At 45.3% G+C, this 23,581-nt stretch overlaps 2 protein-coding genes across 6 annotated transcripts in view; one reads left to right on the top strand and one right to left on the bottom strand.

Annotated features, from left to right (window-relative positions):
- Nucleotides 1–249: 249 nt before the first annotated feature.
- Nucleotides 250–21,651, bottom strand: KLHL22 (kelch like family member 22). Its single transcript, XM_064726990.1, has 7 exons — nt 21,516–21,651; nt 12,839–13,103; nt 9,259–9,424; nt 7,444–8,162; nt 6,127–6,319; nt 5,262–5,495; nt 250–1,397 (listed from the first exon to the last, which is right to left on the bottom strand). Exons 2-7 carry the CDS (start codon nt 13,075–13,077, stop codon nt 1,020–1,022), a joined length of 1,929 nt encoding a protein of 642 aa, XP_064583060.1. The 5' UTR covers nt 13,078–13,103; nt 21,516–21,651; the 3' UTR covers nt 250–1,019.
- A 209-nt stretch (nt 21,652–21,860) lies between these two features.
- Nucleotides 21,861–23,581, top strand: part of MED15 (mediator complex subunit 15) — a 29,410-nt gene continuing 27,689 nt past the window's right edge. For all 5 annotated transcript variants that reach the window (XM_064727085.1, XM_064727082.1, XM_064727083.1 and 2 more), the window contains exon 1: nt 21,861–22,013. In XM_064727085.1, coding sequence (XP_064583155.1) covers nt 21,946–22,013 — 68 coding nt within the window. In that variant the 5' untranslated portion in view covers nt 21,861–21,945. The remainder of the gene's footprint in view (nt 22,014–23,581) is intronic.

Below are 23,581 nucleotides of genomic sequence, written 5' to 3'. Positions count from 1 at the left end.
ACTGCAGAGTCTTGGATTACTCCAAAGATTACTCCAGTGTAATCTCCCATACTTCTTGTTATCTCATTATTTTTTTTCTTTTGCTGTGGCAAACCAATCTCTGCTCTCTTTATTCTCTTGTAAAGCCTATAATAAAAGAATGAAAAAATTGCCCATCTCCCAGGCTGGAGTAACTTTGCCAATCCTGCTGCAGGATATAATGAAACTTTCAGCCACCACATCACTGTTAATAAAACGGAGACAGCAGTTAAAAAAGTTCTGACAAGAATTTATTAATTTCTGGTTGAGAACAATGAAATGTGTCTGACCAGGAAATGATGAAATTGCCATATTCTGTACAGAGAGATTTTTCTAGAAATCTCCTTTCCACTGTGTTGACAGAACTTGCAGTATAGAAGTTCAGGAGTGGGTGTCAGTTCACAGACTCTCAGCCAGTTCCAAGGATGGCTGCATGCCCAGATGGGATGAAGGTTCAGACTTGCTACTCTTCCTGTTTCTGTACGTTCACTCCTGCTGAAAACCTAATCAAGCTGTCTGACACCTGGCACAGGAGGGCAGCACTAGGTGTTACCTTCCTGTATTAAGCTGGCTAGGAAGTTTTATTACCCAAAAGAAAAGGAAAAAAAAAAAAATCTCAAGAAGCTATTTTGAGCTGAAAGCTGGAAGGAAAGAAGCAAGTCAAGCTGAGCCTTCTGTGCTTTTATTCTGTCCATGCTGAAGGCTGAGAAAAGCCTCCTTCAGAGTACAAGAACCTCTATACAAGGGGGAAATGGCAGTTGTGTGGTTACTGTAAAAACGCTGCTTTCTGGCAGGGGGCAGTACTGACTGCCAGTGCATTTTGTGCAGGACACTTGCAGGTGGGCAGGTATTGACTGTGAACGGCATTTTGTGCGAAACACTTCTTTTTAAAACCTTTAAATACTTTTATGATATAAGAAAGACATATAAAATCTCTCAAGTACTTTCCCCAAGCCTTCATTTCTTCATCCACTGGCAAAAAAGAAAAAAATTAAAATTTTCTAATCTTCACTTGAGTTGTCAAATTCCTCCCAGTCTGATACACTCATAACTTCTGGTGGAAAGTCAAGATGATGCTTCATTCTGTCTGCATGCCACTCTGAGAGCCACTTCTCTGTTTCCATTAAAATAGCCCTGGGCAATGTGAGGACACAGGCAGCCATGCCAGAAATGTCATCCTCCAGCTGGGGCCCTTCCTCCCAGCAGTCTCTCTCTGCATCATAAATGTGCACATAGTCCATGCGGATTCCCCTGTTGTGGGATCTGCCTCCCAGCACATAAATCCTGTTGTCTAAGACTGCAATGCCTGGCTCTCCATGTCCTGCAGGAAGTGGGCACACATTTGTCCACTGATCAGTGCTTGGCTTATAGCAGGCAACCTGTAAAACAAAAAAAAAGAAATGAGAGAAGGCAAAACTGGACTGGTATCCTCATCCATAAGCTTGGCCAGTTTATCCTTGGCCATAAACTTGCAGCCTGGCCATAAGATAAACTATTTAGGAAGGAATATCACCTTTTGACAGTGTGTTGATAATGGAGCCAGCATGTGATTATCTAATACAAGTACAGTGCTCAGCAGAAATTTGTGCATAGTTGCCACATAGCTTTGAAATCACAAGTTCTGACCCTGCTGCTGGAGTAGCAGCTGTATGTCATTCCAAAAATGTATACAAAAGTGAAAGAGATGGGGACACGTGCTAATATAAGCCCAGACATAATTCACCTGTTTGCATTAGAGAAGAAATGCTGGAACATACAAATATGACAAATCTGCTAAGCTGCCTCTGTGCCATATGTTGGAGAGTTTCAGATTTCATTGGGTACCTACTTGGCTAACTGCTTTCATTTGTAGGCTTCTATCATCAGACACATCTTCAGCGATTAATTCTCATCTCCACTGGCTCTACAAACATTATTTTGTCTCTTTCAGTCTTACAGTCTAGAGCTGGATAAGTTAAGAAATTCTTCCAGATTCTTTGTAATCAGACACTGTACATTTAATTGCATTATACAGCTGCCATCCAGTACCCCCAAGTAGGGGGAATATGCAGAAACTTACTGCATTTCTCTGCATTTCTTATTCTTTTCAAGTCTCTAGCAGTTCTAGAAGTGGCAATAAGGTTCTCTCCAGATGTTTTTTACCATGCTGTACATTTTAATTGCATTATACATTTGCCATCCAACATACCCCCAAGTAGGGGCAATATGTAGGAATTTACATCCTTAACAGCTCTGCCCTGCAATTACACATTGGTAATTCAAAAGTTCTCCACTTAGAAAAAATTAATGGAAAGACAGCATAAAGGAAATTTAACTGATGTTTTACTGGGCATATGCATGCCAATGAAGTTATCCATCAGAGATTTTTTTAAATTGGTAAGAATTCCAAGTGCTGGAGCTTTAATGCTTTGTGGGTGAGACAAAGTGTTCAAGACAGACAACAGCAAAGAAATCATTGCCAGTTCTGCAGGTGAGTGGGGGAGAGCTCATCCAGCAGCCATTGCTGAGCAGGCAGTTTTATCTGCATACTTAGTAGGACAAAGACATTACATCTAAGTGCCAGCATCCACAAGAAGCCAAGAACAGACCCAGGCATTGCTGTATTGCACTAAACAGTTCATGTTCTGTCACATGGATTGTTATTCCCTTCTCCCATCACATGGTCTCTCCCTCATCCTGTACCCCCTGGTGGTCTGGCCCCTGGTTACCCCTCCTCAATGGTATCCCATTGGCTGGGGTCCTCTTCCCCTGCCCCCATTCTCAGGTATAAATGTCCCCTGCAAGAAGGGAAGCCTCTCTCTTCTATCTGGGGGTTGCCAGAGTCTGAGGTGTCCCTTCCCAAGCCAATAAACAGGACACTTGTCCCCATGTGAAGAGCGTTTCTGGTGTTTTGCTTTGTCCATGTAAGACTGTGTGGGCCAGTGTGGGACCCCAGGACATCCCTCTGGCTGTCCAGGATGGCCAGGACCCCTGCCAGGGGGCTCAGGGACCCTGGCACAGAGCCCAAAACACCTGTGGGTTTGATTATGGTCCATGGAGCAAATTACCAACCTTAGATGAAGATCAGCAAGCCACAACAGTTTAGGTAGAATAATAGTGAAGTTATCACGGGGTGGAAAAGTAGATTTTGGGGTTTTGGTATGGGGGTTCAGGAGGCAAGATGGAGGGAACTGGGTGTGTCCAGCCTTTCTCCTTCATCTTCTTGGCCTCCATCTCCTGCTGTGATGTTGGCACTCACAGATTGGTTTAGAGTAGAAGCTCACTGTCTAACATAGGTGATAGGTATTGGGAAGGAATTGTAAACATTGAATGTGGTATTCACATGCCCTCTGAACAGAGATAAGCTGTGAGACAAGCAGAGAAGAAGGAAAACACAATTCTTATCTCACTTGCTGTGCCTGTGTTGTGCTATAGTAGAATGCAATATGGAGATTATTTACCCAGAGTGAGGGTGTTTTGTTCCCTTGGCCTGTCAGGGCCAGGTGTGTGTGGGACTGTCAAGGGACAGTCAGAGAGAATCAGAGATGAGTGCAGTGTGAGCAGTTGTGAGCAAGAGTGAGTGCATGGCAGATTCAGTTTAGATACAATGTACATAGTATAGTATAATAAAGTAATTCATTAGGCTTCTGATGATGGAGTCAGATACATCATTCTCTCTCCCCTTCATCAGAGTCGCCTTTGATTTACAATAATTGTACATGTATGAAGACACAACACTGCCCTGGGGGCAGGCAGAGTGCCTGGAACTGTCCTGCTGGATGGACCTCGGCAGGGCAGGAGAAAATTTTCTATAGATAAGAAACAATGAACAACCTTGAGACTGAGAAATGAAGAGCCCCGATGTGGGATCTCAGCACCTCAGGACTGAGGTGTCACCGAGACCACCCTTGGGGGGCTCGGGAGTCCTGGAATGTTCCAGAAGTGTCTGGTGGCTGGACTTTGATCCCACACAGGAGACGACACCTGTATGAGGACAGGAGGGTTTCACCGGGGTGAATGGTGAAGGGATTAGTTAATTAGAGAGTGAGACACAGGGTTTAGGATTTCTGTACAGGGGGGTTTAGAGAAGTAAGATGGAGGAATTGGGGCGTGTCCTGTCCTTCTTCTTCTTCTTCTTCTCCTCCATCTTCTGTGGTGATGGTGGCACTTTGAGATTGGTTGTTACTAAAAGTGCACTGGGCAATAAGGGTGAAAGGTATTGGTGTCCGGTTTATCTCGGCTGTTTGAGGGGCCTGGAAAGGCCCGAGGTGGCCTTGGGGCAGCCCGCGTATCAAAGGACGAGAAGAGGCTTCAGTTCTTCTTTCGGTTTTTATGTTTATTAATTGTTTATCTAAAAGATTTTCTTTCAGCCGAACAGAGCTCTGCTCAGCAGCCAGCCATGAGCACACTGTGCTGCCCTCCGGGCAGCCACCTATCTTTATACCCATTGTTACGTGTACAATATTTATCATTTTTCCCCAATACCATTTATTCTTATAACTCGGTGCACTTTCAGTAATAACCAATCCGAAAGTGCCACCATCACCAAAGAAGATGGAGGAGAAGAAGAAGAAGAAGGAGGACAGGACACACCCCAATTCCTCCATCTTACTTCTCTAAACCCCCCTGTACATAAATCCTAAACCCTGTGTCTCACCCTCTAATTAACCAATCCCTTCACCATTCACCCCGGTGAAACCCTCCTATCCTCATACAGGTGTCGTCTCCCGTGTAGGATCAAAGTCCAGCCACCAGACACTTCTGGCAACATCCCAGGACTCCCGAGCCCCCCAAGGTGGTCTCGGTGGCTCAGCACCTCAGGACTGAGATCCTGAGATCCGACATATTGGGGAAAAATGATAAATATTGTACACGTAACTTTGGGTATAAAGATAGGTGACTGCCCGGAGGGAGGGGAGTGTGCTCATGGCTGGCTGCTGAGCAGAGCTCTGTCGGGCCGAGAGAAAATCTTTTAGATAAACAATTAATAAACACCGAGACCGAGAAAAGAACTGAAGCCTCTTCTCGTCCTTTGAAACGCGGCTGCCCCAAGGCCACCCCGGGCCTTTCCAGGCCATCCAAACAGCCGAAAACCGGACACCCCGACTCCTTCTTCAAGCACCGGGCTGGGAAAAGAGACTTTGAACAATCTTGGGGTGGCAGCGACCCAGAAAGGCCCCAAGAGGCCAGGGTCCATAGCTGGCCAGAGTGAACTCAAACAACAGCCCAGAGCTGTGGGTGTCCCAGGCGTGCCCTGCTCTCACCTGGTGCACGTCCCTCCTGTAGCCGGAGTCGTTGTTGCTGCCCCCGATGACGTAGAGGCTGCCCAGCAGCGCGGCCATGCCGTGCCACGCGCGCCGCACGGGGCCGTCGGCCAGCACGTCCCAGCGGTCAGTCCTGGGGTCATAGCACTGCAGCTCCTTCAGGTAATCCTCTCCTCTCCTGCCACACGAGATGTACATCTTGCCATCCAGCGCCGCTCCCGCGTGCGCGTACACCTGCACGGCACAAGCAGGGCAAAGCAACAGCTTGGCTATTTCTCCCAGTTTGGAAGCAGGGAATAGACATGAAGGGAGTGATATTGGTCATGAGTTATGCAGAGATCAAAAGCAGAAAGGATTTTCTTATGGACAGTTCTTTCTAATATATTATAATTGTGATTTTCTGAATGAAACACATTAGAATTTCTAAAGCTTCCAGAAATGCAGCATTCTCTGTCTTTATTGTTCCTTCATACTATAACCTTACTCCCTAATCTTCTTGGAAGCCTTTTTATTGGTGATTTTTCTTATACAAGCAACATTATCAGGAATGCAAGTTATTCTACTTAGTAGCACTCAATTCAGGCTTTTTATATTTTCACACATTTATTATTCTTTAAGGATTAACACAATAAAGATGCAGGCAAAATCAACAAGAAACAGGAAAAAAATTAACATTTAACTGGAAAATGTAATTTACATATGCTATTATTTCATTTTCTTGTCATCCATTTACTCCATATACAGAATTTACTGCTTCCCATCTAAATATCAGCAAATTAAAAGTTACACCTGAGAGAAACATCTAGCAAGCTTAAATAAGGAATTGGGGGGCTGTGGTAGTGTGTGTGGCTAATGCACTCCTTACCTCCTTCTTCAGAGGTGTCACATATTCCCAAGTGTTGGTTTTAGGGTCATACCTCTCCACTTCCCTCAGGTCTTCATGGTAATCTCGGCCTGCGACGGCATAAATATAGTTGTCCACGACACAAACACTGAGGTCAGCGTGCTCCTGCTGCAGGGACTGGATCTGGAACCATCTGTTGTGTCGTGGGTCATACCTTGCAAAAGAATGGGATCAAAGAAAGTTATTCCTGCAGCTGCAGAATCGCTGCAGGAACACCAGACAGCTCTGGGGATGTGGGTACTGCACTGGCTTCAGCTGAAATTGAGCTCGTCTCTAAGAGATGTGAAATTTGGCCTTGTCAGCATTTTATTATTAACAAAGTTGTTTTGTTCTATTTATAGAAGATGTAGTTTGGCTGACATAATGATGCTATCAAAGCCTGGGTTTTCCATTATCTTGTACACTGCTGTCAGGTTACACATCACAATCTCTGTTTGCACAAAGCCATTCTACAAGGTAACACAGTCTAAAAACAGCACAAAGACTCAATCTGGATCTTCCAGAATACAAGAAGGGCATAAATATGTTGATTCTTTGATATAAATATCTTTGATTCTTTTCCCCAAATATCTGCTGCTCAAAGTGAATCTCATTATTCACTTTCATGTCAAACCATCTCTCTGATCTGGAAATTTTAGTTACAGAGAAAACTGGTTGAGAATTGAAACTATGCATGCCATAAAATAAGAGCAACTCAGCTAAGGCTTGTAAAACTGAGCACAATATAAAGACAGAAGGGTTTGTATCTGTTTTTGCAATGTAATGGGCATGAAGGTCTAAACCTGCTCCCCCCTCCTGCTCTTCTCTGTTACACAGTAATATAAAAGCACTCTGGAATGATGCAATTGTGCACACAGATTCTTGAAAATCTGTTGGTAAGAGCATTTTATTTTAAATCCTTTTGTATTGGGACAAAAACTACACATAGAAGACTTCCAGAAAATGCCAGTTAGAGAACATCTAGACAGCCTAGAGTTCAGAATCATTACTGCTTCCCACACCTTTAATACTTCCTCCTCCAACAAGGCAGAAAGAAGCACAAGTAATACACTTTAATGAGTAGCTGTTTCTATACTGTCAGGCTCAGCTTTGTCTCATAAGCACTGCTGGGAGCTTCCTGTTACTATGAAGCTCATTAAATGAAGCTCATTTCTTGTGTTTTCAGTGAGGCTCCTGCTCAGCTCCTGATCATTTGGCTGGCAAGTGTACTGACTGTCTGCTGGCTTACTGACTCAGAAATGGGCAATAAAATTAATAGCAGGATTATCCTTATCTTACCTCCAACACCTTGACTCTGCTCGAAAACCACTTACATTGTTGTCTCCACCAATTAAATATACAAAATTATTGAGAACAGCAATCCCTTGGTTGGACATTCTGGGGGCTAGTGCAGCTGTGAAGTGCCTCCACTCCCCCAACAAGGGGTTCAGATACTTGGCTTGATCACTGAGGACAATGGAGGGAGTAGAATGCATCCCTCCAAATCCCACTACACACTGGAACTCTGATCTCAGCTGTGTCTGGGAGCTCTGAAGCATTGGCTGAAGACATTCATTCTTGTGGTACATTAATGCATCTGCAACTGTATCTTTTAAAGGACATGGACTTAATTTGTCATGAAGTCTTTGCAGGATCTGGGGTTCCATCAGAGGAAAACGAACTGTCTCAAGTAGCTTAAGGGGCTCCATCAGGGAGACCTGATCTGTCTCCAGTTCCTCTGGAGAATAATGATAAAAAAGTGCTCCATCATAAACTTCAAACTCATAGTTAACCTCCAAACGGTTGCTGCTGAGAAGGGAGTAGACTTTCTGCAGGGGCAGCTGGCGGTACACCTGTGTCCTTGAGAAAGCTGTGAAGTTCTTCAGAATGTAGGAGTCCAGCTGCTCACTCAAATGCTTCAAGTCATAGTGGTCAGCTAGTCTGTACACATCAAGGATGTTCTCTTCATCAACCCAGGACATGAGGAAATCACAACAGAACTTAATGACTTCTGGAATCTGCAAGAGAGAGAGGGTTTTCATTTCAGACACCACCTGCCCCACACTTGAGAGCCAGGAGACTGAAGCCTGGGATGATTGTGAGGAAATTGTCCATGAAATGGCTGCTCTCCTCACAGTCTGAGCACGAGGGTCACCTGTGCCCTGTTCACTTTTCCCCAGAGAAAGAACTCAGCATGGGTGTGTGGATGAATATAACACAGCTCTTCCAGCCATGCTCTGCTGCAAGGCTAAGTTTCAGGTGCAGCAGCAATGCCTTCCATTGGGACCCTGGGCATTGCCTGCCTGGAACAGCCAGGAAAACACACAGGACATGGTGATTACAGTCACTCTCTGCTTGTTTTCCCAGAGCACTACAGACATGCTATATCAAAGATTGTACCTCTAACAAATATTTCACTCAAGAGCACAGGAAGCCATTGGAAAGGAAAATGAATATTTAGTACTGTCTTCTGAACACAATTTGAAGTTGTATCTGGGAGGAGGAACAAAGATCTAACTGCTGTCCAGGAGCCCCTCTGCTAACAAAGTATGTAACAACCAACCAAAGCAAGCACTCACAAAGTTTAGGATTTAGTACCAAAACCTTGTGCAGCAGTTAGCTGCAGGGGAAATTAGAGAGAAAAAAAACTTGTCTTAAAAACACATGAACCCTGCACTCAGTGCAGACCATAGTGGCAGGATTTCCTGTAGTGATGGGGTCAGGAGAGGCCATGAGCCTGTGGGCTCACCTTGAGCAGCACAGCAATTCCTGAGCAGCAAACCCTATTCCTTACCACAGGCCAGGGATTTTCTGTTTCAGGGAAACTTTCACAAACACATCAGTGAAAGTGAATGCTACATAAAATACTCCTCTAGATGAAATGGGTAATGTTTTTACTAGTGAAACCTTTGGCACAAATGAGATGTGCAAGTACCCATTCATTGTTCCTACCCTTCCACAGTTAGTTCCAGTGGATACAGCATCCCAGAAATCCTTCTTATCATGCCCAAGCTCCTGCTCACCTCTTAACCCTCCCTCTAACCACATACTCTGTTTCTTTCATCATTGCTTTTGTTTCTTGTTTCTTTTTTGTGACATCTCCCAGTACCTCACCTGGAGCTGACAGGCTGCAGCTAAGGTTTCCTGTACACTGTTCACACTGAGTTCCAGCTCAGAAGTGTAAATGAAGTTCAAGATTTTACACATTGCATTGTAGGTGATGCCATGAATATGAACTTCTTCTTGTTCCATCTCTCTCAATCCTCCTGCAAACATTCCTCTGCAAAACAGACAATGGCACACGCTATGGCAGATTTGCATTGAAGCTATTTCCAGTTTGCTCATCTTATTTTGTCCTGGGAATATAAAAAATATTCAGAAATACAAAAACCTAGCTGGACACTTTAATGTGATCTAAGTTAAGAGTACAGGCCTTTAGGTCATAAGAAAGTAACACTTCATTGTGCAGGAAAACAGCAGGGGCACCTAGAAGGGACAGTTCACAGGTGAAGGACTTAAATACACACCCAGTATCTAAAGGCAGTCAAAGCCAGATACTCTGGGTGTGGGGGAAGAGGAAACACAGAGGAACTCAGGACAGTGGATTTTTTTTTCCAAGGCAGAGCAGTTCTTCCTTCAGTTAGAAGTTTGAATTGACTTGGGTGTTTGCTCTATGAAAACAAAGGAACTGCTCATCACACTGCCTGGGGACTGCCTGGTTTAATGGCCAGTGAGTCACCCTACAGGCACACAGCAGTGACCCAGCTCCAGTGAGTTTTTGTGCATTATGAAATGATCACCACCACAGGCAAAGTCTTACAATGCCAAGGATATGTTAAAAGCCACTTAGAGTGCACTTAAGCAGAAGACACCAGCTCAGATAGTCTCTCCTCTTTATAAACCTCCAAGTACCACAGTGAATTTAGTGGAGGTAAGCTCAGTGTGCAGGAACAAGAGCTTTATTTCTGCAGAGAAATAACAGAGAGATGAATAAAGCCATAGTTAGTATTTTGAAACAGCCTGTCACTCTTGTGCTGAGAATAACACAGGAACAGGCAGGAGGCAGTATTGCAGAAAGAGCAAAAGAAGGCTAATTAATTACTTTATTGAGAATAACACAGGAACAGGCAGGAGGCAGTATTGCAGAAAGAGCAAAAGAAGGCTAATTAATTACTTTATTATACTATATTACATTATGTTACATTACATCTAAACTGAACCTGCCAAGCACTCAACTGCACTCCACTGCACAGAACCAGTCCTGAGACACACACACACACCTGGCCCTGACAGGCCAAGGAAACAAAACTCCATCACTCTGGGTAAACAATCTCCATACTGCATTCTACTTCTGCACAACACAGGCACAGCAAATGAGATAAGAATTGTTTTGATCGTTCTCTGAGGTTTAGAGAATGTGAATCCCAGAAATATTCTTGGGAAGTTGTGCCTTGCTTGCTTGCTTTTCTCTGTGAGGAGAAATGTGGCTACAACAGCCCCAGCTCCATCTTACAGGTCTGATTTTCCATTCAGAAGGAGTCTGCCCAGCCAAAAGCTTTGGATGTCACAGCTGTGACTAACAGCCAGCCACGTGCCTGTTACTGTGATATTTTATGAAAAATCCCTTTGCCAGGATTTTTTCTCCTGAGAAGCTTCAACTTTTCCATGTTTTCCTATTTGGAATGTGATTTGGAGAATTGTTTACCCAGCATGTGAATTGTCTTTACTTCATAACCAATCCCAGTCCAGCTGTGTCAGACTCTCTAGTCAATCACAACTTTTTATTATTCATTCTTTTCTAGCCTTCTGATATCTCCTTTCTCTTTCTTTAGTATAGTTTTAATATAATATAATATCATAAAATAATAAATCAGCCTTCTGAGAACTTGGAGTGAATTCTCATCTCTCACCTTGTCCTAAGACCCACAACACCACCACAACACGTGCCTGTTGCTGCAGTGTGTTGCTCTAGGACACAAAATAAAAGAACGCGGACGTTCGAAGACATATTTTATGAAAAATCTTTTTGCTAGAATTTTTCTCTTGAGAAGCTGAAAGACCTCAGAAACAAAATGTAACCAATGGTTATCTGCTGCTGTGGAATGCAACAGGTGCATCTGGGATTGGTCTCATGTAGTTGTTTCTAATTAATGGCCAATCACAGCTGGCTCGGACTCTCAGAGTCACGAGCTTTTGTTATTGTTCCTTTCTATTCCTTGCTAACCTTCTGATGAAATCCTTTATTCTATTCTTTTAAAATAGTACACATTGTATATTATATATAAATAAATGTTTTAATATATAATTTTCTTTTAATATAATATATATCATAAAATAAATCAACCTTCTGAAACATGGAGTCAAGAATCTCATCTCTTCCCTCATCCTAAGACCCCTACAAACACCACCACAGCGGACACTGGACTTTCTAAGGTAAAAATGAGGGTGTTTAATTTCTGACTCCAACATTCACTGATTTCCAAAAGTTTATTGATTTCCAGAAGTGGATTGGGGGATGACAGTGCCACCACTCCAATGACTCTGGACAAATCTCTTCGTCCATAAAAGAATGCAAACCAATAAGTGTCGCAGACATTTCTTCATAGAAATCTTTTCTTTGAGATTTGTCTATCTTCTGGGAAGCAGAGCCCCAGAAAAAGAATGTAAACAAATTGTTATCGGCTGTTGTGAAATGTGGCAAGTGATCCTGTGATTGGCTCATCTTCCATGTTTCCAATTAAGGGCCAATCACAGGAGCAGCTCAAGGACAGGTTCCCTAGACACAGAACTTTGTTATTCATTCCTTCTATTCTATTCTTAGCTTAGCAGCTCTCTGCAAGCTCTCTCTTTATTCTTTTTAGTATAGTTATAATGTATTATATATTATATATCAATAAATCAAGCCTTCTGATCAAGGAACAAGATTCTCGTCCTTCTCTCACCCAGTGACCTCCTCGAGTCGCTGTAATAAATAAGTTATTTACAGAAAGTGTGTGAGGAAGTTCGTTACAAGCATGCCAACATCAGAAGAACTTCAAGAACTGCGCGGGGGCGTCCACGGCCCTGGAATCCGGCTCTCTGGTGAGGGGCGAAGGCCAGGGCCCCTGTGCAGCTGAAGCCAGCCCCCCTCGGCGTCTTGGCCTCAGGCTGGGCTGGGGGATAGCTCGGAGCAGCGCGGTGAGAGACGAATTAGGAGGCGCCCACTTGCTGGGGGTAAACTGTCGGTTTATTACAGAAGAACCAACAAGGAGGGGAAACACCCAGCAAATGGCCCCGAATAGGGGGCAGGAGAGGGTTTTAAGGGAAAAGGGGGGAAGAAGGCAGGGAAACCCGGCTATCCAATAGAAATACATATTTGGAGGTACGAAACATAACTGATATACCAAAGTAACCAACTGTTATAAATCATAGGAGGGGCTCCGGGGCTACAGCCAACCATAACTCCCAGAGAAAAGAAAATTCTCGAAACCTGGGAGGAGAAAAGGGGTGATTGACTGAGCCCAAGGAGGAGGCACTTTCACTTTATAAGAGAAACCAGGGGAGGAGCAGTTTCATTTCCATAGCAACTTAACTGACAGGGAAGCAGCAGGAAGTCCTGGGAAAGGGAGAAACCATTTAATATAGAAAATGGGGGGAGCAAACTAACAAACTTAAGAATACACTACAGCATCGAACCAGGGCGACAGCAGCGTACCTGAAGTAGTCACAGGAGGCAGCCAGGAGGATGCGATGAGCCTCGATGGGTTTGTCCTCCACCACCAGCACCACATCGAAGAGGACGCTGCTGTCCCGCAGCGAGAGCAGCCCGCTGAGCAGCGCCTGCGAGTGCTCGGCGCTGCGGTACGTGCTGCTGCTGCTGCTGCTGCTGCTGCGCTGCTGCTGCGCCTCCAGGGCTCCTCGGGGGGCCTGAGTCAGCTCCTGCTCCTCAGCCATCCCAGGCACCAATGCTCAGCCACCAGCTGCAGCAGAATGAAATCTGTCAGACAATACAATCGGCAAAGCTTTGTGCTTTTTGTTTTACACACGGTGCTCTGAGCCTTGCCCGTCGCAGAAAATCAAGCGACTCTTCAGGCAATGGAGACAGCTCTGTCCTGGACAAATGATTCCAAATTATACTGAAAACACACAGATGGACATCAGCACACCAAAGTGGTAGAATAAGGTTTTCCAAAAACAGGTTTTCCAAACCCAGGTGTCAGGTATTCTGACTCCTGGGTTTTCACACCAATGTCACAGTACGTGTCAGTGGGTATTTTTTTTATTAGCAAGAGTTTCACTTCCCAATCCATCACCAAATCCCCGTTTCTTTTGTATTTCTGCATCATCTGCAACAAAAAATGGACCAAAATTTTGCCAAAGTCCACATGGTAATTTTGCCAAATTTCAAATTGGAATTTTGGCAAATTCCAATCACCTGGTATTCTCAGGTAACTTTTCAGCAGTATAAATTGCACCTTCCATCTTTCTATTAATATTTCATCACAGAATCTCCTCTCTCCTCTCTCTCCCTATGTTTGCTTTTTGCATTTTCTGTAGCTAAGCACATTTCCAACCTTAATTGTGCAAAATACTGGCTTCAAAGTGAGTTTCTTTATTTTGGCAATTTCAAGCTAGCATGCACAGCTACTTTCCACTTCCCCATGACTCCCTGCAGAGAGGAAGTATCTCCTCCAGAATGTCCAAGGCTATCCTGTACCTTTTCCTAGGGCTGCCACTGACACACTGGGAAGGTCCCCTATGGCACATTGGGAAACATCTGTAAAAAGCTGTCTGCAAGTGATTGTTTCATGTCCATGGTTAAGCAATCAAAATCTCATGAGTCCTCTTCTACCATCCTGTAATTTACCCTGCCCATTGTCTTTGAAGAATGTCAGAAGTTGTGGCAGTCAGAGCTCACTAAAAAACACCCCCCATTAGCCAAAGGAAATAAGTGAGCTGATTTGGCTGCTAACACACTCAGAAGATCCTCTCTCCAGCAGGGAAATAGCTTAGTGCCACCAGGGACAGTCACAAGGGGTCAGCAGCAGCCAGGGAAGCAGAAGAGAACAAACCCAGCAAATGCAAACAGAGAGTGAAGCAATGGAAGCATTGTTTCATTGTGGCAGCCACAGACAGCCAGGGCAGATCTCAAACACTGCAGGTACTCTGGGCATGGCAGCCAGGAAGGAGCTGCCCAGATGACACCAAGAAATATCAGAGTGTTTATTGTTCTGCCTGAGGAAGTTACCCTACACTGCCCAAAACAAAAGGTGAATGGGATGGAAAATACCCTGAGAAAGTGAATTAATGTTTATCTGCTCTTTGCCAGCAAAACCAAGAGCAGCTCTGACAAAACAGCCTTGTGGGGAGCACTCAGGTCGATCAGAGAGGGAAAACTATCCATCATCAGCTGAAGAGATGAGTAATGGCTTATTTTTCATGACAGCTTGATGCTTTCCCTAGAAATCAAATGAAAGCAGACAAAACATTAGTGGATCATTGCATTTGCTCCTGGGGAATACTAGGAGTGATGGATTGAGGCAAGGGAAATAATGTAGTAAGAAAGGCAAGTGAAACAATAAGTATTATATGATTTTCATCAGAAATTTCCCATTTTACTAAAAGAAAATAAATGCAGCAAAACCAAAGCAGGGTGACATATGGTCCAAATGAGGGACTGATTAAGATTAACTCTGTTAATGTGGTTTAATGTGGTTAAAGCTCCAAAAAAGGTTTTATCTTTTCCTCTTCTTAGAGAGCTGTATCAAAAGGAGTCCCTATGGAAGTAAAATTACTGTATCAAAAAGCAGAAGTAAAAGCAACAAATTAACTATTTTCTGACTCCAAGGACATTTCAGGATTAGGGGAAACACCATGACCTTTGATACAATCTTATATACTGCAGTCATTGGTGGGAGAGAGGCCAAGGCAAGATAAGAGAGAAATAAAACTACAGGGGCACTGAAGCCCTGTAATAAGTGTTAGCAAATAAATGTATTGTAGCAGAAGCTGGTTACAGACAGAGATACATGCAGGGTAGAGTGGGAAACCCATATAATACTGCAAGCCTTTATTTATTTAATTTTCTTTAACATGACTGTAGACAGTTACTGTTCAGAATATATTCTCTAGCTGAATAATCTGAAAAAGTAACAGAAAAAGGATGAAGCTTTCAGCAAGTAAAGCCCCAGAAGAGATCTGATCTTACAAATGTGGTAACTGGAAGCAGGAAGATTAAATGGTATTATGAAAGAGAGAAAATAGAAATACATTAAAAGGATAAATTATTTAGTGATTCTGTAGGCAGTGTGAGCATCAGTATCTGAATAGCTCTCAGTGACAAGTGGGGCTGTCCTGCAGATCTGCAGGGATTTATCTCACACTTAGCTGGAGTAGATACTTCAGTTATGCCACAACCATTACCAAGAGCTGAACCAAGCAGCTCTGCTGTGACCACCCAGCGTGGCCACGAGGAGATGCTGGGAGTGCAGCTGAGCCATCCTCCACAGCTGATTTTCCTGGGTAACAGCTGAACCTACAGATTTTTCGCTGTGCTCTCCTTTCTGAACGCTGGCAGTGCTGAGCTCCTGTTCCCAGCTCCTGTCCCTGGGCTGTACCCAGCTGTCACTGGTGAGCTGGATGTCCCTCAGGGTGATGCTTGTACATCATCCTGAGGAACTGCTCCCAGCCTCAACAATTAAAGGTGAACATCTGTAGTATTAATCTATAAATCTGACTGACAGATGTGAGCCAAAAGCCCCTTAACTCTTGCCTGGGTAGTTTCAGGAGCTGCCAGACAAGAGGTGTGAGCCCAAGGAGGGCAGAGGAGCAGGGGCTGCTGTGGGGATGTGGCCAGCAGGATTCCCTCAGCTGAGGGGGCTCAGCTCTGCAGGGCTGGGCAGGAAGGTACAGGAGCAGGGTTAGTGGGGTTGTCTTGAGGGCTTCTTTCAAAGAGAATTGGCATTTGGGTTTTCTGGATTAAATGCAGTGTGTTTGCTGAGTTGACTGATCATTCTGTGTATTTCTTTGGGTATTGTTCTAAATCTGATTACAAAATTGCTGAGGAGGGATGTTGCTGTTAGCACAGCACCCTGCTTCTCACCAGTGTGCTTTGTGCCTTTGCTGCTGTTCTAAAAATCTTTTTTACCTAATCTTTATTTAAAAAAAAAACCCAAAACAACCCAAAGCTGCCTAAATGTAATGTAAGCAGGACAGTTCTGGATAGAGAGACAGAATAGGTTTGTTCCTCCATCCTGAGCTTCTCTACTGTCAGCTTCGTGCTTGCAGGATGTACCTTCAGCTTCTTGCTCATAGGATGTACCTAAAGCTTCTTTGCTCTTATTTCTGTTATTGTGAAAACAGCTCTGGGACTGAGACAAGCTCTTAGAAATTTGAGTAATTTGCTTTCCCCTCTCTTCCTGAGAAAGTTTCTCAGTACTGGTCAGTTGTTAGCAGTGGGTTCAGTGGCTGAGTGCTGCAGAACTGTTTCCCAACCTGCAGGTGGGAAATATGAGGAATTCTTTGAGTTCACTGTGCTTCTTTAACAGTAGCAAAGACAACAAGTATTGTCTCATGTGCTGTGGGATGTTTTCTGCAGAAACAGGCAAGTCCTTGTTCTGACCACTTTGAAATTGCAGAGAAAATCAGGCTGGACATTTTCTTTGCTGGCTGCACAATGTATTTGAATCTACAATTATATTAGTTTGTATTTGTATTTTAGAGGATGTGGGTTGATGTCCTGATTAATTTTAAGGCATTACAACTAAGTTTCCAGTACATAAAGAAGAAAGCACATGGGATCAGGAATTGTATGTGCATGTCTGCAGGCAAGTGTAGAAAGATGTTGGCTGTTTGGTCACTTTGAATCAAGGAGTTAAAAAAACTACAACAGCCAAAAAAATCCCCCATAAATGGAAAAACCCTCAGGGGTACCTAAAAACACAAGGCTGCTCTTTTTCAGTGGCCTGAAATCTTCTACATTCTGTGTCTGGATTCCATCTGGAAACCAAGAGAAGGCAGCCATGCCTTGCAATGGAGGGAGCAAAGAAGTTCTTTCTTCTCTTTCCTGTATTCTACACAAAGTTCACTGAATCACCAGCTATGGACACAGTGAGAGCTGAATGTCTCAGTGACCTGCAGATAACTCTGTGCTTGTCTTGTGTTCAAATTCTACAACATGCTTCTGCAGGTTACTGGCACAAAGAAAAATAAAGGTCTTAGGCTTCTGATTATTCAATGAAATAATTAATTAACTACCCATTAAAAGAGTCATGGTAATTTTTAAAAGTAAAATCTCGTCTCTGATCAACAACAGAATATTTGCTTTCATAATAAAGGTATGTGGGTTATGACTGAGGAAGGTGGCAGTGGGACAGGAGGAATTCAGGGAATGCACTGTAGTTTGATGAATGGCAAAATGGTGAGAAACTGGTATGCTCACTAAAAGTCCTTATCCTTTTAAGAACACCTTTTAAGGTCTAGAAATGGAGAAACTCAACTACAAGCAGAGGAGAAGGGAAAAGTTAAGGGCATGGCAAGACAGGGGCAAGCTTAAGTTGTTTAGAAGAATGCAAATGTCTGCCATAAGATGATCGCTCTCTTTCGGAGGATCCATGTTTATACATGGATGATCCATTACGGAGATGAACTCAGCCTCTCTTTTCTGGGGAGGGATGCTGTTTAACATGGTATAGATCATTACAGGAATTAACTCAGCCTCTCTTTTCTGGGGAGGGATGCTGTTTAACATGGTACAGATCATTACAGGAATGAACTCAGCTCTCTTTTCTGGGGAGGGATGCTGTTTAACATGGTATAGATCACTACAGGAATGAACTCAGCCTCTCTTTTCTGGGAGGGATGCTGTTTAACATGGTACAGATCATTACAGGAATGAACTCAGCCTCTCTTTTCTGGGAGGGATGCTGTTTAACATGGTACAGATCATTACAGGAATTAACTCAGCCTCTCTTTTCTGGGAGAGATGCTGTTTAACATGGTATAGATCATTACAGGAATTAACTCAGCTCTCTTTTCGGGGGAGGGATGCTGTTTAACATGGTATAGATCACTTACAGTGCTGAAGGCTGTAGTTGGGGTGTGTGGTGTGATACACACCTAGCCAGGTATTCACCCTTGCAGAGCAGCACCCAGCTCACAGAGATGCCCCTGAGCCAGCTGCATGTGTGGCCTTTGGGGGTGTCTTCTTGTAAAGTTGTGCTGACAGCCTTGATTCTCTCCTGTAGAGAAATGGCTGGATGCAGGAAGGATGAACCAAGTTAGTTTCTATGGAAACTCAGCCATTTTTGTACTCAGGAGCTCGTGGCTGTCAGTTACATCACTCCAAAGAGGTGTTTTACGCACACAGTGATATTTTCTTGTGCATCAGCTGTGCCCAAAATAAACTCAGGCTTGCTGGTGTCGGGTATCCAAATCTGTTCAGCTCACTGCCATATGGACAGGTGGCTCCAGCTTGGTGGGGGTCCCTTGCTTTCTTAGAAGTGTGGAATCATTTCGACTGAAAAAGAAACTTGGGAGGTCTCTTGTCCAATCTGCTCAAAGCAGGGAAACCTTCAAAATCAGGTCAGGATGTGGAGAGCCTTGTCTAGTCAAGAGCAAAATCTCCATCCTTGTCAGCAGTCAGAAAACTGATTGTTTAACCAGCAGGTTTATTGTCTTCTTTAGCTGTGTGAATTTTTTCCCTGCAATTTGTGACACTTGCCTCTCATCCCTGGCATGCACAAAGGAGAGTTTGGCTCTACACTGTCCTGTGCCCATTAGGTAGCTTTAAAAATGTCAAGTGGCTCTGCCCTTATTCTTTTGGCCCTGTACTGAACAAAATCCAGTGTCTTGCCTTGCAGGTGCTTGTATCTTGTAAGTGCTCCTGCCCTGTATGGCTCCTCCACTGAATTCTCAGCTTTTTCTTTCAGTAGAGAGCTCAAAACTGGGCAGTTTTTTGGGATTATGAGGGCTTAACAGAGTGGGAAATAATAATTCACATGGTCTACTGGATGTACTCTTGCTGACACAGCCCAGAATGAAGCTGGAGAAATCACATTCAACCAACTGCTCATCAGGACCCCCAGGTCTCTCCTTCCAAAGCTGCCTTGCAGCCAGCCTTGTCTGCAGCCTGCAGGGATATCTGGAGTTCCTCTCACCCAGCATGACTTTGCTTTTGCTGTTCAAAGTGATGTAGCTCCTCTTGGTCCCCTCTTGCAGGAGCTTTTCCCTGACACAGAACAGCCAGTGTGCTGTGCTGGTTGGGATCCAACCACATCAGGCACTTAAAAATCTTAATGCATTGGAAGAATTTGGAAATCTGTGCCCTAAGGCTGCCCACACCTTCCTCTCTCCCTAGGGAGTGACAAGGATTAGGATTTAAAGCAGGTTTCAAGCCTGACAAGACAAGCTGCAGGAGCAAAGTGCTGAGCCCTGGGGATGTGCAGGCAGGAGCTGGCTGTGGAGCAGAGAACACACAAACACACAGCAGCCAACTCAGGGAGTGAGCAGCAAGGGAGGCAGCTGGGCGCCTGCCAAAAGAGTTGGGAAAACAAATGTGATGCCACAAACAATGTAAAATGGAAAGCAAAACTATCGTTCATTCTGACGGGAGTGCAAATAGCAGAATAATTCACCAGCTGTGGGATAATGTGCAATGGGCACTTGCTACAGAGAAGCCAACTGAGTTCATGTTATGTGTAGATAAAACTTGAGCCAGTTTCAGGCTTTTGCAAGGAAAAGGGAGGGCATAAATTACTTTTATCAGTAATTATTCTTTCAGAATCCCTCTATGCATTCACAACTGCGCAAAAATAAATACTCAATTTCAGGACCCTCCTACAAATACAAGGAACAACCCAAACAACTCCTTTTGACCAGGTCCCCAGGAAAAGAAAGAAAGAAAGGAGGATATCTGGTATTATACCACATCTCAGCATTATTTTTGAGCACTCAAATGATGATATACTTTTGCCTGGTCTGCACACACAGTCCTCCATCACATCACTAATGGGAATGAGCAGAACACACTCTGCATTGACTTTCTGAGCCATTTTCAGTTTCTAGCATCAGTAATATACTTGAAGAGTGGGAGGAACCCAAAGGTGTGGCTTGGGAAACAGCTTTTGCAAATGCTGCTGTCTCACAAATGCTGGCATTCATTCCTGTCAGCAAACACCTGGGGTTGTTTTGCTTTTTTTCCTCCCAAACCATTACAAGTTATTTCTAAGACATATCCAGAATAAAGCACCTCATTTAAAATGTATATGACAACACCACCATGGAGTATATCTATATTTAAACAAATGGATACTTAAAAATATTTTTTCCTCCCATGAATAATTTTTAAAATGTAAGTATTTTTTCCTCCCTGAAGATACAGATGAGGTAAAACACTTAAATTAGAAAGCCAGTGTTCTTTAGGTTGTACTAACAACCTACAGAACATGAGCTTTCTAATTTGAGTGTTTTATCTTAGTTGTATCTTCAGTGTTGCAACTTACCCACATTCATAGAACTGTAATGTTTTCTGTTCTGCAATTTATATATTAGGCAATCTGCTCAAAGAATTTTGAGAAACTCAGGTAGCTGCCAAGACTTCAACCTGATTGACTGAATTGCTTAAATCACATCGTGACTTTTTAAGCATTCTAAAACACAAGAAGGAAAAAAGTTAGATAGTAATTATTCCTATGCCAAACACAACACTTAAATGACCCGGAAGAGAGCAAGGGCCTCTTCCAGCATTTCCAGCTCCAGTTTCTCATGAACATGAATTTTTTCATACTATTCACCACATGAATTTTGTCCTGGCAGGAGTCTGTGGGGTTCTGCCCCATGGTTTCGCCATTTCTCAGCAGTGCCAGAGACCGAGCAGCGTTCCCTGCGGGGGAAGGTGACCTGGAACGGCTCACCCCTGTCTGAGGCAGCTGGCCCCGGACCAGCCCTGAGGAGGAGGAGGAGGAGGAGGTCACAGCCAGGTCGAGCCCAGTCACGGTTTTACTTTCTCCTGCCGGGCTGCCATTGCCCTTGCAGGGCTGACACCCGCCGTGCTCTCCCCTCGTGCCGGTACCGGGGCCGGCCTCACCCTGCCGGGGCTGGGCTGGGGCTGCCGGGCCCGGGCGGGTCGCGCCGCCGGCTGCAGCCACCGGCAGCGGCTCCGGCCGTGGGGCTCCCTCCCTGCCCCGGTGCCCGCGGAGGGAAGCTCTGAGGAAGGCAGCCCTGAGGAAGGCAGCCCTGAGGAGAGCAGCCCTGAGGCGGGGCCGCGGCCTCAGCCAGGGTCGGGCCAGGACACGCTCCCACCGCGGCCCCCCGGGAACGGCAGCGCCGGTGCCGCCGGCAGGGGAGCGGCCCGGCCGGGGCCCGCGCTCCCCCGCCCCCGCCGCAGCACCTACCGAGAGCGGCGGCGGCGCCTCCGCCTTCATGTGCGACCCGGAACCCACCGGGCGAGGGAGGGGCGGCGGCGGCCGGAACCGGGGCGGGCGGCGTGGGCGGCCCCAGCACAGCCCGGGCAGGTGCCGCTGCTGTGCCCGGTGAGCGCCGGGCCGGTCACGGCCGCGGGGAACGCGGGGCTGCCGCGGCCGCCACCCTCGGGGCCAGCGCGGGGCGCGCCCGGGCCGCCACAGCTGAGTAGTGCTCCTGGGCCGGACTACATTTCCCAGCGAGCCTCACACCGAGCAGGGCAGATCCCGCGAGAGTTGGCGGGGCTCTCTCGGGGACTACATTTCCCGCGATCCCTCGCGCGGCGGAAGCGGCGGCGCGGCGGTTCCGCGGCAGAGGCCCAGGGCAGCGGCGGAGGCGGCGGGACGCGCTCCGGGGGCCGCCATGGACGTGACCGGGCCCGAGACCGACTGGCGCAGCACCAACTTCCGCCAGAAGCTCGTCAGCCAGATGTGAGTGACAGCCGCGCGCTCGGTGATGGGTAGGCCGCGCTCGGGCCTCGGCTGCGGGGCCCTGTCGCGGTCCCGCCCGTGCCCGCTGCTCTGCGGGGCTTTCCGGGCCTGCCCTGGCTGCCTGGGCTCGTACCCGCTCCCCGGTGTTTCCTTCCCCAAGCCTGGCCCTCTCCTGAGGGGCGCCGTTGCCAGGATTTGCCCAGACCCTGTGTGGGGTAACCGGGACCGGTCCGTGACTGGATTTTCCCGATCCTCCTTCTCTTCCACTTTCCCCTTCCTCAGCAACACCGATTTCCTACCCTGCCTGACACCGTGTGGTTTGGGGCTGTGATTTTGCCAGTGTCCGTGATGTTGTGAAATTTGGCATATTCAGCCCTATGAAAATCACTGTTACGGGGTTGTGTCTGGCTTTTGGGGGCAAATATGAAATAAAAATGCTGGTGGGCTAATGTGGAGTTCAGCTTGTTGCTTTTTCAGTTTTCCTTTGTGAAATAATTGCTTCCCTTGAATTACTTTACTGCTCTGCAGGCTTCTTCCAAAGCTAAAGGTTCTTCTACCAGCACAGAAGTGCAAGCACTGTTCATTCTTTCTAAAGTAATGTTGGAGTGCTAATTCGTGTATTTTGGAAAGCTTGATATTCCCTTCAATACCTAAAACTGAGCTGGTTTTCTATGACAGATGAGTAGTGTGAGTGTTTGTGGGTTTTCTACAATTAAACTGTTACAGTATTGAAGGAGTAGGATGATGTTTGTGTGTCAGAGCCAGCCAGACTTCCTTGGTGCTCACAACACTTTTCACTTTCTAAACTTTCGGTAAAGTCATTAATCTTGTTAGATTAATCCCTTCCTTCCTCTCTGTTCTGCTGCTTTGTCAAAACAAGCAAACAGAAGTGCCCTGAGTGCTGTGATTTGAGGACTAAACGTGAGTAAGCACATGCAAACCCAACACAACCAAACCTGGATTTGTATTTGCCCTGCAAACTGCAGGGTGGTTTCTCTAACAGTGCTCAAAAATGTTTCATTGGAAGTGCACAACAAGGGATTAAAAAATTACTGCTGCTGACCAAAAAATCTTTAATGCCAAATGAAGAGGTGACTGTAATCCTAAACTTTTAATACATGCCCTCTGTTTATTTTCTTTTACACAAATGCACAGATGTCTCTGTCTGATTCATGTGCTTTTTATTAGATGTAGTGACAGCTTTTTTTTGTCACTCCCAGTTTTACAGGATGGATCAGATATTTGCATTCATGGCCTTGTTTAAAAGGCAAGCAAAACTGTTACTGGGATGGCTGGGATGAGTTGTTCCAGACTGCAGCAGACTTTTTAAAGCAATTATTGTGTGTTAGATATCCAAAACAGCCTGGCCTGGCTCCTTGTGGCACTTGGGATAAGATGAATGAGAAATAAAATTAATGCACATGCTAAAAACTGGAGCTCTCCATGCAGCAAGTTCCTGTTTCTTTCCAGAAAGAACTTCCAAGTTCCTGTTTCTTTCCCAGCTGTGTCATTAGAGGCTGATGTAGGTGGAAGAGGGAGGTAATTAAACATCTGGTGAATCACCTGCA

The sequence above is a fragment of the Zonotrichia leucophrys genome, chromosome 15 (genome assembly GCF_028769735.1).
Source record: "Zonotrichia leucophrys gambelii isolate GWCS_2022_RI chromosome 15, RI_Zleu_2.0, whole genome shotgun sequence".
Lineage (NCBI taxonomy): Eukaryota > Metazoa > Chordata > Aves > Passeriformes > Passerellidae > Zonotrichia > Zonotrichia leucophrys.
Note: the sequence above shows the minus strand (reverse complement) of the source record. Positions and strands in the feature narration are given on the sequence as shown.

What these genes read in the sequence shown, in the direction of transcription:
- KLHL22 (XM_064726990.1), bottom strand. Translation starts at nt 13,077, where the DNA reads ATGGCTGAGGAGCAGGAGCTGACTCAGGCCCCCCGAGGAGCCCTGGAG. An exon ending in GCAGAGTCAAGGTGTTGGAG is followed by an intron (nt 6,320 to 7,443) that starts GTAAGATAAGGA and finishes TTCTTTTGCAAG; the next exon opens with GTATGACCCACGACACAACA. An exon ending in ACAGGAGGGACGTGCACCAG is followed by an intron (nt 1,398 to 5,261) that starts GTGAGAGCAGGG and finishes TTTGTTTTACAG; the next exon opens with GTTGCCTGCTATAAGCCAAG.